This window comes from Heliangelus exortis, chromosome 21, assembly GCF_036169615.1.
Source record: "Heliangelus exortis chromosome 21, bHelExo1.hap1, whole genome shotgun sequence".
NCBI classification, from domain to species: domain Eukaryota; kingdom Metazoa; phylum Chordata; class Aves; order Apodiformes; family Trochilidae; genus Heliangelus; species Heliangelus exortis.
Genome location: NC_092442.1, coordinates 1,132,707 through 1,148,097, shown reverse-complemented (window position 1 = coordinate 1,148,097; position 15,391 = coordinate 1,132,707). Strand labels below are relative to the sequence as shown.

At 51.4% G+C, this 15,391-nt stretch overlaps 1 protein-coding gene across 4 annotated transcripts in view; it reads left to right on the top strand.

Annotated features, from left to right (window-relative positions):
• RNF43 (ring finger protein 43) overlaps window positions 1-15,391 on the top strand; it is a 66,648-nt gene that overhangs the window by 46,308 nt on the left and 4,949 nt on the right. For 2 of the 4 annotated variants that reach the window (XR_011730057.1, XM_071764933.1), the window contains exons 3-8: window positions 4,702-4,776; window positions 6,001-6,132; window positions 6,655-6,756; window positions 7,394-7,549; window positions 8,098-8,200; window positions 8,613-10,139. Coding sequence is in view for 3 of the 4 variants with exons in the window: in XM_071764933.1 (XP_071621034.1) it covers window positions 4,702-4,776; window positions 6,001-6,132; window positions 6,655-6,756; window positions 7,394-7,549; window positions 8,098-8,200; window positions 8,613-10,139 (2,095 nt within the window). In the remaining variant the exon portion in view is untranslated. Of the gene's footprint in view, window positions 1-4,701; window positions 4,777-6,000; window positions 6,133-6,654; window positions 6,757-7,393; window positions 7,550-8,097; window positions 8,201-8,612; window positions 10,140-14,979; window positions 15,117-15,391 lie in introns of those variants that run through there. The other 2 variants (XM_071764932.1, XM_071764934.1) reach the window with 2 other exon arrangements.

Genomic DNA, 15,391 nt, shown 5'->3' with positions numbered 1-15,391 from the left:
TCTGCTGACAGTGAGGTGCTGGTGATGGGGACAGGGCCCTTTCCTGTCCTCCCTGCAGCTCAGCTGACTGGGCAGGCACAACTTACACCCAGCAGTTGTTCCTGCACTGCATGGGGTGGTTTTTTTCACAGAGGCTATGGCAATAGAGCAAGGAAAGGGATGTGATGCTGTGATGGATTTGCCCTCTTGGGGCTGCCAGCCCCCAGCTGCATAGGCAGCCGGGCAGCACTGCCTCTTCCCTCCTGGACCAGGGTGGAAGCCTAAGGTTGGTTTGCTGCTGCTCTGGAGCTGATGCCAGCTGTTAGCACAAGGTGGTGTGCTGGAGTTATCAACCTCCTATCAGTTACCCCACATCTGGAAAAGTGCCTGGCCCCACCTCTGGGTCTCAGTGATGCACAGGGATGGTGGGATGAGGACTCAAGGGCTTCCAGTGCAGCTTGTGAGAGACATGAGAGCAAGGGCTCTGCAGGTGTCTTAGGGAGCACATCTGCATAATCCAACTCTCCTGTGTCATTCCAGATGTGACCATAGGGTTATAGTGTTCCCAGGCTGCCACATCTCATGGGGAGGATGGTGGGGGTGGAGGCAGAAATGGCTGGTTTGGCCAGTGCTGCTACTGTGGAGGATCTTGAACAGCAGGGAAGAGCAACTTCAAAGAGTCATCTTCCACTTAAGAACCTAAAAGATGTAAAAACTGTTTTGCTAGTTTTGTCTTTAATCTGTGAGTCTCTGATCACAGAACAGGAAGTGTGCTGCCAAGTCCAGGGGTGGGCTGAGGAAGGTCTGCACAGGGATGATGAGACCTGGTGCTCACTGTGGTCATCCTCACCAGACTTCATCCCTGCTCCAGTACCACTAACCCCCCAGGGCAAATAAACCCCTCAGCTCAGTGCCACAGTTAAGACCTGGTAAAGCAACACTGGCTGTGTTACTAGAGCTGAATCAAACACTGGATTTTGAGATCCAGCTGAACATGGTATCAGGTTACCTGAAGGTATTCCTGCTCCAGGATCTCACTCAGGAAGGCTCACTCCTCTTCTCCCCTAGACAGGACTGGTGTAGCCATGAAATACAGACAGAACTCCTAAAGGTGCCACATCCCTGGCCCTGCCTTGTACCTCAGTTCCTCCATCCCCCCGCAGATTGCTGTCTGGCTGTTTCTCCATCCTTCTGGAGCCCCTGCCAAGCTCCTTCCCTCCAACATCATACAGATCCCATCTTCAAAATCCCTTCTCCCCGAGAGCAGGGTTGGAGCTGTGGGATGTGGGCAGTGCTGGCTGGAGCAGGAGCTTTGTTTTCCTGGCACGTGTTTCTTGCAGTAGAGCTTTGCATGCTGAATGGCAGTGCTGTATCAATGATGACAAAAATAGCCATGTGCAAAGTGTTACCATAACCTCTGCTTTAGCTGTCACCCAGCCAAGCAGTGCACACAGGACAACCCTGTTCAGCCCAACACGAGGGTAACTCCACAGCCACCTCATGTACTTTCTGCTTCTCTCTTAAATTCAAGCACTGCTGCAGCATCCAAAGCCAAAACCAATAGGGAAGGCATTTGGTTTGCAAAGGGAAAGAAAAATGGAAGGCACAGAAAATACCTCTGGAATTATTTTCCTTTCTGATACTCCACTTGTAAATTTTTGGTTTCTTTTTTTCTTCTTTTCTGAGTGAACCACTGATTGCAAGTCTGCTGAAACCTCCTAAATCATCTTGTAAATACATAAGTACCAGAAGTGTTTCAGTTCTCAAAGAGGGGCTCAGCTGTGTGCCAGGTGGCAGAAGAGATCTGATGCAAAGACAGTAAGCACTCAGAAAACGATTGCACCAAGCAGGTTGTGATAGCTTGGACTAAAGCTGTGTCCTTTTCCACAGGAGTCTGAAAGATGTTGGAAAGAGTCTCTCACCCAGTCTCAGGTCTTCATTTTCTCATCGTCGGTGTCTCAAGCAGGATAAAATCTTTATAGAGCTGTTTATTGTTCATCAAAGCTTGACTGGCTCCCAGGGGTGGAAGTCACTACCTGACAGTCTTGTTTCTTCTTTGGTGCTGGCAAACGCTGAGGCTTTGATCCCCAGCAGGACCCCAGTCTCTGATCCGTGCCTCAGCCTCATTCCACTTTTCCAGCTCCCCAGCTGATAGACTAATCCCGACAGTGTCTAATCCTATCAGCACCTCCAAGCCCTGCCTCCAGGGACTTCCCTACCACCTCCTCCTCCATTTGCATCCTTGTCCTTGTCCCCAGGCTCAGGCACCCACCTCTGGCACCCAGCTTCTCCCCGATGCAGTGTGGGGGGGTGACCAGCACCTGGCAGACTGGGATGGACCTGAACCTGCATTTCCCTGCCTCTGGCTGTGCCAGGAAGGCCCCTTCCTTCCCGGGCCCCAGCTGGGGCTCTGTGTTTTTGGGAAGCATCAGGAGTGCCCTGTGGCAACCCCATGGGGTTTGGCCATGCCGTGACGTTTGGCTATGCTGTGGGGTTTGGCCACACTGTGGGGTTTGGCCGTGCCATGGGGTTTGCCCATGCCGTGGGGTTTGCCCATGCTGTGGGGTTTGGCCATGCTGTGGGGTTTGACCGCGCTGTGGGGTTTGGCTGTGCCGTGGGGTTTGGCCGTGCCGTGGGATTTGGCCACGCTGTGGGGTTTGGCCGCACTGTGGGGTTTGGCTGTGCCGTGGGGTTTGGCTGTGCCGTGGGGTTTGGCTGTGCCGTGGGGTTTGGCTGTGCCGTGGGGTTTGGCTGCACTGTGGGGTTTGGCTGCACTGTGGGGTTTGGCTGTCCGTGGGGTTTGGCTGTGCCGTGGGGTTTGGCTGTGCCGTGGGTGAGCGCTGGAGCAGGTCCCGCAGCGCTGTTTGCAGAGGCGCGGGGACGCGCAGATCAAAGGGCCCCGCATGAGGAACCGCGGCCCAGCCCTGCCCTTTGTTCACGTTCCCGTCTCCCTTTCCCAAGAGGTTGCCTCTGCCTGCCTGGAGGGCTCGAAGGGCTTGGTGGAAGAACGTGGGTGACCCCACGAGTCTTCCCAGGAGTGGGATTTGACCTCACCGTAGCGGCACCGAATGTCATTTGGGTGGGGCTCGGGGGTCCTCCTCAACCTGCAGCAAACCCCGGGCTGCAAACAGACATCAGCTCCTAATCCTGGACCTGCCCTGCAGCCCGGGCACTGCCTCAATTTCTCCCTGATGGAAGCGGGGGCTGGGGTCAGGGAGAGCCATGTGTGGGGGAGCCAGGCCCATGGTGGGTGGTGAGGCCCTGCAGAGGTTTCTGCTCTCCCAGGACAGGAGAGCTGCAGGGCTCAAGGGGCTGCAGATTCCTCCCCATCAAATCCAGCTCTGAATCCAAGGGGCACATGGACAGCTGGGGACTTTGATGCATTAATTTGTGGGTGCAAGCCCATCAACTGATTCGCCTCCTCAACTAGAGGAAGAAAACATCCATGAACCAAAGAGCTCTAGCGAGAGTGAGCACTGCAGCTCAACACAAGTACAGAAACCAGGGTGTAAACTACTTTCTCAATCTAAGGAGCTGGTGCTTTTTTCTCCTGTGAAGAGCCAGGGAGGCAGATACATGTCCAAATAGAAAAGACCCTTGGGATCATCAAGTCCAACCATCTTCCCTACTCTACAAAGTTCTCCCCTAAACCATATCCCCCAACACCACATCTAAACGTCCCTTAAGCACATCCAGGGATGGTGACCCAACCAACCCCCTGGGGATCCTATTCCAGTGTCTGACCACACTTTCTGTGAAAAGTTTTTTTCCTAATGTCCAGTCTAAACCTACCCTGTTACAGCTTGAATCCATTCTCTCTTGTTCTATAGCTAATTACCCGTTAGAAGAGACCAGCACCAACCGCTCCACAATGTCCTTTCAGGTAGTTATAGAGAGCAGTGAAGTCTCCCCTAAGCCTCCTCTTCCTCAAACTAAACAGTCTCAGCTCCTTCAATCGTTCTTCATAAGATTTATCCTCCAGGCCCTTCACCAGCTTTGCTGCCCTCCTCTGCACTCACTCCAGCACCTTGATCCCTCTCCTATATTGTGGTGCCAAAATTGGACATAACACTCAAGGTGTGTTCACCAGTGCTAAGTACAGGGGGACAGTCGCCTCCGTTCTTCTTCTGGCCACTCTATTTCTAACACAAGCCAGGATGCCATTGGCTTTCTTAGCCTCCTGGGCACACTGCTGGCTCATATTCAGCCACTTGTCAATTAGAACCCCCAGGTCCTTTTTCAGCCTGTAGTGTTGCCTGGGGTTGTTGTGGCCCCAGTGCAGGACCTGGCACTTGGCCTTGTTGAAGCTCACACTATGGAGGTTGGCCCACTGATCCAGTCTGTCCAAGTGTCTCTGTGGAGCCTCCCTATCCCCATGCAGATCAACACTCCTCCCTAACTTGGTGTCATCTACAAACTTACTGATGCTACACTCTGTGGTCATTATCAAGATCATCAATAAAGGTTAAATAGAAATGGTCCCAGCACTGAGCCCTGAGGAACACCACTTGTGAGCTGCTGCCAGCTGGATTTAACTCCACTGATCACCACTCTTTGGGCCCTTCCACCCAGCCAGTGCTTTATCTAACAGATTGTATGCTCATCCAGGCCATGAGCAGAAGTTTTTCCACAGGAATTTTACAGAGAACAGTGTCAAATGGTAGACATTATCACAGATCTGCAATAGAAAATGTCCACTGAAGCTTCTGTTCTATTGCACAGGCAAAGCTGGCAGGGGAGCGTGGAGCCCGTGCGATCCTTTTTGACATCACCGATGATGAAAGTGCTGCTGATCAGGTACAAACCCCATGGGTACTGTCAGTTAAACTATGGTGCCTCTGTCCCATCCCAAAATGTGTCCAGGTCAGGACCTACCAACACACACAGCAGGCCCTGGGAGGCTGCCACAGGCTGGCTTTGATCATTCACTCTCACCCAGCTCACTCTCACCCACTGACACTTCATCAGATCCAGATCTCCACGCAGCACTTGCAACCAGCATCTTGCTGCTCTTAAAGGACATTGTCTGGTCAATTGAGTTTTTCTGCTAGGAGCTGGACACTTCCTCTTGGGAAGTCACAGATTACCCAGTCCCATCTAGTACAGACTGCCCTGGGGTACCTTCGGGGAAAGGTGGTTTCTTGAGTTTTCAAGCCCAAGTCACAGCCACTCTGCTGTAGTGTTGGTGAGACTCCTGCTGCAAGTTTAACATCACTCTAGACACCTCCAGAAGTCCTTTCCACCACCACTGCTGTTATCTCTGGAAAGATATAGGCTCCCCATTGAAATAATCAAGGGATAACAAAAAACATCCAGCATTACATAAGGGAACAGATATGGGGCTGGACTTTACCTGGGCTAACTCCTCCTTGCTGGATCCATCCCTCATGGGTCTTTCATGCACTGATAACTTCATTTCTGATGCCAGAGAAATGCAGCAGTGAGTGCAGGCCCAGGAGGAGATGCTGAGGTTGCTCAGTAGGAGTGGTGTGGTTGGTGGGTCAGATGGGCAGATTTGGACACTTGCTGAGCCAGCCCATGCCAGGCTGCCCAGACTGTGGTGGAACAGTGTGATCAGAAACAAAGAGAATGCCCTGCAGATCACAAAGGGAGGAGGATGGGGAACACTAATGGGCCTCAAAGGAAGAGAAGAGGTGTCACTTCTGTAGTGAAGGCAACACTTGGCAGTGTTGTTGGCAGTTACTATGTGGAAGAGGAGAGACCCAAGAACTTTTGCACAGAGGCTTTGAAGAGAAGCACAAGAAGCACTTGAGCAGAGTCCAGTTGTGCAGGAGGAGGCACCATGGGAAGAAATGAAGAAAGCCATGGTGAAGAGTTGGTAAAAAAGCAGGAATTTCCATCTGCTCTCATCATAGAGGGATAGTGCAAGTTTGGGGGAGCAGTCAGTCTCTAAACTGTGTGCGAGAAGCATCAGGAGGGACCAGACATAGCTGGGGGGCTGGGATAGTCCTTGTTTCAGGCAGTTCTAGACCATCTCTCATTGTGTTTGTTTCTTTACAGCTCAAAAAGCCCAGAGGTCTGAGTCAGCCTGTGGTTTTGATCAGGGGCCATGATGCTGAGCTTCTCATGGGTGTTGTGAACAAGAACAGAGAGGCTCACGTGAAGATAGAGGTCAAGGAGCCACCAGCTTGGGTGAGAGACACCATTCCCACTGCTTTCTGTATCCTCTTCCATGATTCTGTGCTATGGAACAGGACTTCCCCAGGTCCTGAACTTCCCTCCCCAGGGGCAGGGATCGCAGCTCTTTGCAGGAGCTGCAGGTCTGTATCATTCAGATGATGTGCTGAAAAAAAAAAAAAGAAAAGCTCAAAAGTTCTTTCAGCTTCTTCAGTTTCTTTTTCTTAAACCTCAGGAATGAGGCAAGGGGATTCCTTGTCTCTTCAGGTGAGCCCAAGGCTTAATTTTCTCATCTTGTGCTTAGACCTTAGGCCTCTGCAGGGCTGAGATGCCGCAATACAGAGAAATTCTGTTCTGGCTGGGATGTGCAGAAAAGACTTATACTTCTTATACTGCTAAAGAGCAAGGAGGAAGAGTTTGACCAGGGATCATGTATTTAAAGGCTGATGGTCAGGAAAAGATCAGGGTTCCCCTGCCTAGCCTCTTAATCCCCCCCTGCCACACAGCTGTAATTACCTTCCTGTTTTATTCCAACAGCCAGACTATGATGTGTGGATTCTTCTCACAGTGGTCAGCACCGTGCTCGTCATAATTTTGATTTTTGTTGTCCGCACAAAGTGCCAGCTGAACAGGACTCAGGTAGGAACCTCATGGAGCAGATGGATCTGAGCAAACAGAAATGCATGAAGGCAGTGGAGGTGTAATGGGTCACTGTGTGAACTGAAGATGTGGCCTCATGGAGCAGGAGCAGCACAGGGATGAGCAGAGTGATTCTGGGATGGGCTGGCAGCATCCCTCATGCAGTGGCCTTGCTCTTCTCCCACCCCACCAGCACTGCAGCCTGCAGTCCCAGAACTTTGCAGAGCTTGACTCAGCACCCAAAGCTGCAGAGATGGCCCACAAGCTCTTGATTTTAGCAGTATTGTTTGTATTGATAGTGAGTAGAAGTTTTATTATTTTTAACAGAAACTAACAAATATTCATCTTTCCAGATACAGTCAGATGTATTTCTAGATTTGAGAATACCCCATTTATCCTGTAGAAGTACAAGCCTTTGGGGCTCAAAAATTCGACCTTGCTGAGTGATTCTGAATGCCCAGTGCCAGATGTCTCCTGCTGGTGACAAAGCCCACTCTGGCTAAGCCAGGTCAGACAAGAAGCACCTCTGAAAATGAGCATGCCCTGATAATCCCATTTTGAAAACAGGACAGCAATGAGAAGTGTGGCAATGGAATGGAATGCTGAGCATCCTTAAAGCCTCCTTTCTCCCTGGCAGGACTCCTTGCAGCAGCAGACCATGCAGGCCATCGGGCAGCTGGCCACACGCAAGTACCAGGGGAGGTGCCGGCAGGCGTCGCGCTGGGACTCAGCCAGCAGCTGCAGCTCAGCCCCCGTCTGTGCCATCTGCCTGGAGGAGTTCAGTGAGGGCCAGGTAGGCTGTGGGCATGGCTGCTGCTCAGCCACGGTGCTGAGCTCCCCAGAAGCAGGCAGGTGGGAGCTGAGTGGTCTGGTAGGGGTAGGAGACACTTGGGGTGTTTTCTTCAGCAGGTCCTGAGGGCTGGGAAAGGACCAGCATGGATGGAGGTCTGTCTGCCCCTTGGCAATAAAATCCTTACCTTTAATGAAGTAATTTGCTGCAGATTCAGGCTCCCGAGATGTCTTCAGCCATTGCTGTAGAGTAAAATGTCCATAATACATCCAAGTTGAAACAACAAAATGGGGTTTGCTTCTCTGAAGCACTCAGCCCCAAACCCCTCTATTTCCCAGAGACACCTCACTCTGGGCATTCACACCCTGGAGCTGGGCACAGTGAGCAGAACCAGAGCTGCCAGGTTGCTGCACAGCCTCTTTCATGCAAAGCTGGCCTGCAGACCACTCACTGCTGGACATCCTTCCATCTTGCAAAGCTCACTTCCACCAGGAAGGACCCATCAGGACATGGTTCCCCTTGCTCATGCTCTTCTCTCCACCTCTCTCTAGGAACTGCGGATCATCTCGTGCTCCCACGAGTTTCACCGGGAGTGTGTTGACCCCTGGCTGCAGCAACACCACACGTGTCCACTTTGCATGTTCAATATTCTTGGTAGGGCTCAAGACACAGCATCTTCTGGGTAGGGGTGGTGTAGAGTGCTGGGGTTGTGCACGGGAGGTCCCTGTACCCGTGGGCAATGTACACATGTACAATGAACACAGCATGTGTCTGGGCACATGGGGTACAGGGTGGGACCCCTTGCAGTGGACAGCAAGGTGCTGGACTTGTGCTGGGACCTCCCCCAAGAGGGAGAGGTGGTGGGATACCTGTGGGAGAAGGTGGTGGGATCTGCGGGCTGGGGCAGCAGGGAAGGTGCAGGACTATTCAGAGGGTTTGTTGGTGGCAGTGAGGAGCTGCAGGGCACGGTTGGGCTGTGGGACCATACTGGGAGTGCAGTGGGAACTCGGTGGTGCTGGGGCTCCTGCAGCTGAGCTGTGGGACATATGCTCCCTTCTCTCCACAGTCAGAGACTCAGTGGACCAGGCCACAGCCACTGGCTCCAGGCTGGCCCCTCAGGACATGGAGCCTGGAAGGCGACTCCACCTTTTCCGCCAGCACCCGGGACATGCCCTGTACCACCTCCCACACGCATATCCTCAGAGGAGCCTCAGGAACTTTCCCCCAGAGCCAGCCCATGGAAACCTCTTCTTCCACTCTCCGGAGCTCTCCCAGCTGGATTTTGGCACCATCCACTACATGCCCTACAGGCCAGCCACCTCCCTGTTGACCTGTGGCCACCCATCCCCACTGGCCCCAAGCCTGCTGGGCCAGCAGCACCCCAACTCCTCAGTATGTGGGCAGACTCTGCCACCCCAGACAACTTGCTCTGTCCAGCCCCAGCCCCCCTGCCTGGGGCTGAAGGCAGCCCCCGTGCAGAAGCAGCACCGGGCCCCCGTCCTGCGCAGGGGGGTCAGCCACGGGCACCAGCACAACAGCAGTGGCTCTGGGGAGAGCTATCTCACGGAGCACAGCGGGTACCTGGCGGATGGGCCGGGCAGCGACTCCAGCTCAGGGCCCTGCCACGGTTCCTCCAGTGACTCCATGTTGAACTGCACGGACATCAGCCTGCAGGGCATCCACGGCAGCTGCTCCACCTTCCGCAGCTCCCTCAGCAGTGACTACGACCCCTTTGTGTACTGCAGCTCGGAGGGACCCGCCAGGGACAATGGCCAGGAGCAGCTACGGCCGCTGAGGGAGATGCGGCCCAGGTCCTTGGACCTGGTGGTACCCGGGGGTGCTGCTCCAGCCAAGCAGCAGGTGCTCAGCCACGTCCATTACCACCACCACCAGCACCACCACTACAGAAAAGATGCAGAGTGTCCTCCTGGGCAGGCTGGGCAGGGGCCCGGGCAGCGCAGGTCCCGGTACTCTGGAGCCAAGGTTGGCTTCCACAGCTCTCGGACACACAGAAGGACTGAGAAAGGCCATCACTGTCAGCAGCCTCTGGAAAGCAGTGCTGTGCTAAAGGAGGCAGCTGTGGCTGGGCGGCCAGCCTGTCCCCAGCAAGGCCAGGAGCCCACTCATGCCCCCTCCACTTCTCCAAACAGGTTGAACTTCAGTGTAGATGCCAACAGGCAGGCAGGGACAGCCGGCACGTCGCTTGTCCCGTTGCCCCGGAGACACAGCTTACAGAGCCGTCATCACCGAAGGAAAAGAAAGTGTCCCCTGGAGCCTGACCCCACTCTCCTGCCTGAGGACTCAGCTTTGCCCAAAGCCTGTGGTGCTCACATTCCTCATGGCCACTCTGCTGGCTACCGCTGCTCACCTGAAGTCCAGCCCCTGATCCCAAGTGCTTCCCTCTGCGGCTCGGGCTCCCGGACACTCTGGAAGTGTTTAGCACCACAGTCCAGCTCTGAGCTGAAAAAGCAGGAGGAGGGGTTGTCAGGACGGGAGGGAAACTACCCAGTTCCTGATGATTTCACAGGGATGGGAAGCCCTAGACACAGCCTGAGTCTTCACCTTCACTGCCCATCTCAGCAAGGTAGTCAGGGTAAGTCTGGTGTTTGCCTCTTCTTACAGCAAGCAGGTGAATGAGGGTGGTTTGCTGAAGGTACTCTGGCTGCCAGTGACTTGGTACCTTCATGGTGGGATTTCCTACAGGACTACTGACAGCAGAACCATTTCAGGGCTCACCTGTCTGGAGCTGGCAGCCTGAACAATTAGCACGTCTCTTAATGAGTGCACCAAGCCCTGGGGTCTCATCCTAAAATAATACAAACAAGAAATAAGGTGTCTATTTTCAACTAAACATCTTCTGCAGCTGGAATATCTCCCACATTTGGGAGTAGGTTCTTGACCATCAGTGTCTGGATGTCTTACTGCCAGAGTTGTTTTAATTAAGGCTTGTTGTGCTCTAATTGTTTTATCCAACCTCAGCTAACTGGAATCAATAAGGAAGCAAGGGTGCGTGGCTGGTGGTAGTAGGAGAACAGACTAAATGAGGTTACAGATTTGTACATCCCTAAATTCTCACCTGCCTCCATTGTGTGGGAGTTGCTTTTCAGTGTCTTTTGGAAATCAGATGCAATTAAGTTTGGCCCTTTGCCTAACTGCTGTGCAGCTCTTGCTGAGAGAGGGAAAATGTGTTTGAGACAAGGCTGTTTGAAAGAACCCAGCTGAGTTTTTAGCTCCTGGGTCTTTCTCTCTCAGGGTCCTTGGAGTACAGCAGCCTGAGAGTCAGCACGGGCAGGTGCTGGCTGCCAGCAGAGCCTGGCTCCCTTCCTCTCCCTGCCACTGACTCATTGCACATCCTCAGGCAAATCGTTTTGATTTAGGTACCAAATACAGATCTAGCTGCCTAATTTCTCTTCAAAAGTTGGCCTTAAAACTCCTGACTCACTGTGCCCATTGTGCCACAGAGATAATGACTTCCTCCCCATGCTGGTCTGTCCAGGCCTCCACCACACCCAGGCAGCAGGGAACAGGATGGAGCATGGGGCTGGCTGCCTCTGGCTCTCCGGGCTCCCACACTCCCAGGAACAATTTTTTTTTTTTTTCCCAGGCACAGAAGTGCCTAGCACTGCAGATAGGTGATACTGGAGGCTCCTTGAAGGGCCTGGAGGGATGCTGCCATTTCAAGAGATAAGAAGGCAGCAGCATGGAGATGTCTCTCTGGTTTGCAAGTAGCTCTGAGTGCTGGTGTCACCTGAGCTGGAGGCAGCAGGCAGAGAGATATTGCCAGGGGACAGCTCTCCCAGGAACACAGCAGGGGACTTCCACATGGGGAGAGCCCTCCTGAGGAGAATGCCTTCATGCTGCTTTGAGCTTCAGTTTCAAAATGAAGTTGGGAGGACTCCCCAGGCCACCAGAGCAGGGGTCTGTGCACCTAATGTGGGTAGCTGGGTGCTACAGTGTCCAGAGCATTGCACGGGTCTGTGCTGTGTCCTATGAAAACAGTCTGAGAGAACTGGGGCTGTTCAACCTGGAGAAGAGAAGGCTGCAATGGGGAGACCTTAGAGCACCTTCCAGTGCCTGAAGGGGCTCCAGGAAAGCTGGGGAGGGACTTAGGACAAGAACATGGAGTAATGGGGTGAGGGCAAATGGTTTCAAACTAGAAGAGGGCAGATGGAGATGAGATGAGATGAGATGAGATGAGATGAGATGAGATGAGATGAGATGAGATGAGATATTGGCAAGAAATTTTTTGCTGTGCAGGTGTTGAGCCCCTGTGCCAGGTTTCCCAGAGAAGCTGTGGCTGCCCCATCCCTGGCAGTGTTGGAGGTTGGATGGGGCTTGGAGCACCCTGGACTGTGGGAGGTGTCCCTGCCTGTGGCAAGGAGATTGGGACTGGATGGTATTTGAGGTCCCTTCCAACCCAAACCACTCCATGATTCTGATGCCTCTGTCTCTCTGTAGATTGTCCCAGCAGTGCCAGATCTGTGCTCTGAAGGGTGATGGAGGAAAGTTCTCTGACACTTACCCAGAGCCAGTGCCAGTGTGCTTTGCCTTCATTCTGTCTTACCTCCCTTTATCAGGAGCTGGAATCACAGAGGACCAATGTGTTTGAAAGGGACTGTGTCTATTTGACTGCAGTAGCTCCTGTGAATGCTCCCAGGACCAGCCAGGGAGTCAGATTATAAGGCTGAGAAAATACATAGAAATGAAGGATTTAACTTTATTAGGAACAGAGGACAGTTGAAAAGAGTGGGAGCTCGTGCAGGGCTTGTGCAGAAAAGCACCAAGCTGAAAACATGCTGGTTGACATAGCACAACCACTGTGTTCTAATCACATTGGTTCTTTACCTTAGAAGGGGACTGGATGTCAATAAATAAGCAAGCAATGAACAATCTTCATAGACAATCCCATATAAGTAGGACACACACACACAAAAAGACAAGGAAACCAAGGAGTGTCTAGAGACATGTATGTCTCTAGTGGGTGAATAAGTGGATGAATTAGAAAGCCTGTCTTTAAATTAAAGTTTTGACATAAACTTTTCAGAAATGGAATTTAAACAACAAACAAACAAAACCCAACAAATAGTAGGATCCTATAATTCACAGATGAAATTAGAGAAGAGTGTGGTCTTCTGGTGGCATGGGAGGGACCCTACACATTAAGGAGATTGTAAAGTCCAATGAGAAGTAACACCAAAATCCCCAACTTTATCTCACGAGGAGTAAGGCATGAGAGTTATAACACAGAGCTTTAGCACAGGCTGCAAAAGAGAAGCCTACATAGACAGAAGAGGCTTCTTTAAGTAATACTAAAAGAAGCAGCCAAAAGAATAAGATGCCTTTAGGCACTGGGATCATTTAAAGCCCCAGAAATGGGCTGGCCAAGCAGCAGAGCAGAGAGGGCACTTAGAAGCAAGAAGCTGTTCTTCCAAGGTGAAAATGCAGCTAGAGAAAGAAATCAAAAAGGAGCTGGATGCAAAGCCAAGTGCAGAGCCATGGTGGTGCAGGCCAGGAGAGATTTCTGTGAACACCTTGTAAAAAAGAGAGAGACTATTAGTGCAAATGTTTTCAGCTCCATCAGAGGGCAGAAGGCTGCCAGAGTTTCTGCAGCCCCAGGTAGTAACACAGGTCTGGGATGGATGTTCAGGGGCTGTGACTGCATCTCCAAAGAGCAAAGTGACCTGATGACATTGGTGATCAGAGTGGAAGTGCTCGAGGAGGTTCTCACCCAGGCAAATCTCTGTGCAGGGCAGGGAGGAGAGGATCCCTCCTAAATCAAATCATCACTTTGAGCATCAGTAATAAAGTGGACAGTCCTAAAATGGCAGGACTAGAGATCACTCATCCAGGCACAGAATGCTAAATCATGAATGTGGAGTGTGGTCTGTAACCATGCCAAGGAAGAGCTGAGGTCAATATCAGCTTGAAATAGCTGGAGCCACAGAGTGATGAGCCTGACTTTCCTGCCAAGAAAATTGTTAAAAATTCAAATACAGGGTCTGACTTGTAAGTACAAAGCTAGATATGAAAACCAGGGGAGGTGGTATATCTCTTGTAGAGAGATACAACACCTCACAGGTCTTTTAGTCTTCAGGAATATTAGATAAAATGTTTTCATAGGTAATGAACTTGTTAAAGAAAAAAGATACCAAGTGCACATCAGCCTTAATGGAGGAAGGTTACTCAGAGAAGGATTCTGCACCTTTCAGCAAGCTCATATTTATCTTGGACAAAGAGAGAAGATAAGAAAGTTTATAAAAGACAAAATCCTTCAGGATTATCAGCTTTAAAACTGATTACAAAAAGTTACAGAAGGATCTCCTGTTCCTGAGTTATCAGGCTGGATGAAATCCCACATAAAAGCAGAACTACTTTGGAGTGAAAATCAAATCATTATTAGGAGCTACCTGGGAACAAATGTGGGACAAATAGAAAGTGCCATTATGCAGCTGCACAAGCCTGGTGTTTTCACAGCTGCAGCCCACCACTGATCACCACTTCTCCAAAAAAGATACAGCAGGCTTGGGAGAAGTGTAGATAGGTATCAAGCACAATCACAGTAATGAGGTTTTTTCTGAGAAAACAGAAAGATACAGAGACTTTCACATGGAAAAAAATGATTAGCAGAGGATATGAAAGAGAGGATATGAAATCAGGAGTGCAGGGAAGTCAAGTGAGAGGCACTCACTGGTGCTCATAATGAAACAAGTGGTGACATCAGATGGGAACCAGGAACTTTAAAAGACCCAATAAGGTAACACACAGTGTGTAGTGAAACTGGTGCTCGTTGCCCAGAGGATGTAAGTGCCAGAAGTAAAATGGAGTTGAGAGCCTAGATCAAGAGTTATCAAATGCAGAGATGCAAATGGACTCTCTGGCTCAGGAAGTCCCTAAACCAGGGCTTCCAGAAGCTGATGGAGCTCCTGGGGGGTGTTGCACCCTCCAGGTGTGTGCTTGCCTCACCCACTGCACAGTGAAGCTGAATCCTACAGAATCACAGGATCACAGGATGGTTTGGGTTGGAAGGGGTCTTTAAAGGCCATCTAGTCCAACCCTCCCCTGCAGTCAGCAGGGACATCTTCAACTAGGCCAGGTTACTTACAGCATGACCAACCTGACCTTGAATGTTTCCAGGGATGGGACACCCACAACCTCTCTGGGCAACCTGGGCCAGTGTCTCACCCCTCTCATTGTGAGCAATTTCTTCCTAATATCTACTCTGAATCTCTCCTTTTTCACATCAATACCATTACTCCTTGTCCTATCATAACAGGCCCTGCTGAAAAGGCTGTTCTGTCTTTCTTATAGGTCCCCTTTGAAAGGTCACAATAAGGTCTCCCTGCTGGCTGAACAACTCCAACTCTCTCAGCCTGTCCTCCTAGGAGAGATGTTCCAGTGCTGTGATCACTTTTGTTGCCTTCTTTGGTCCACAGCCCCTGGAGAAACTCCACTGATGCAGGCAGTGCCATGCACTGGAATCACAGGGAATAATGCTGCCTGCACCATGGCCAGGGTGCCCTAGATGATCCCAAAGGTGCTTGTGTGGTCTTGGAGTTTATGCCACTTCCTTGAACACCTCTGCCACCTTTGCTTGGTGGAGTCTGCACAAAGATAACATCCCTGCTTCTCTTCCTGGAAGCAGGAGGAAGCATCAATCCTCAGTGCTGAATGGGTCCTTCTAAGAGAAGTCAGGAGAATAGCAGGGAATTCCAGCTACCTGGCTTCCTAAACCACCTCAGCATTCATGACTCATCCCAGCACAGCACAGGCTGATGAAATCTCTTAATTTCTCTGGGTAGTCTCACCTCCTGCAGCACACTCTCAGCATCCTCTCCTTCTCCTCCA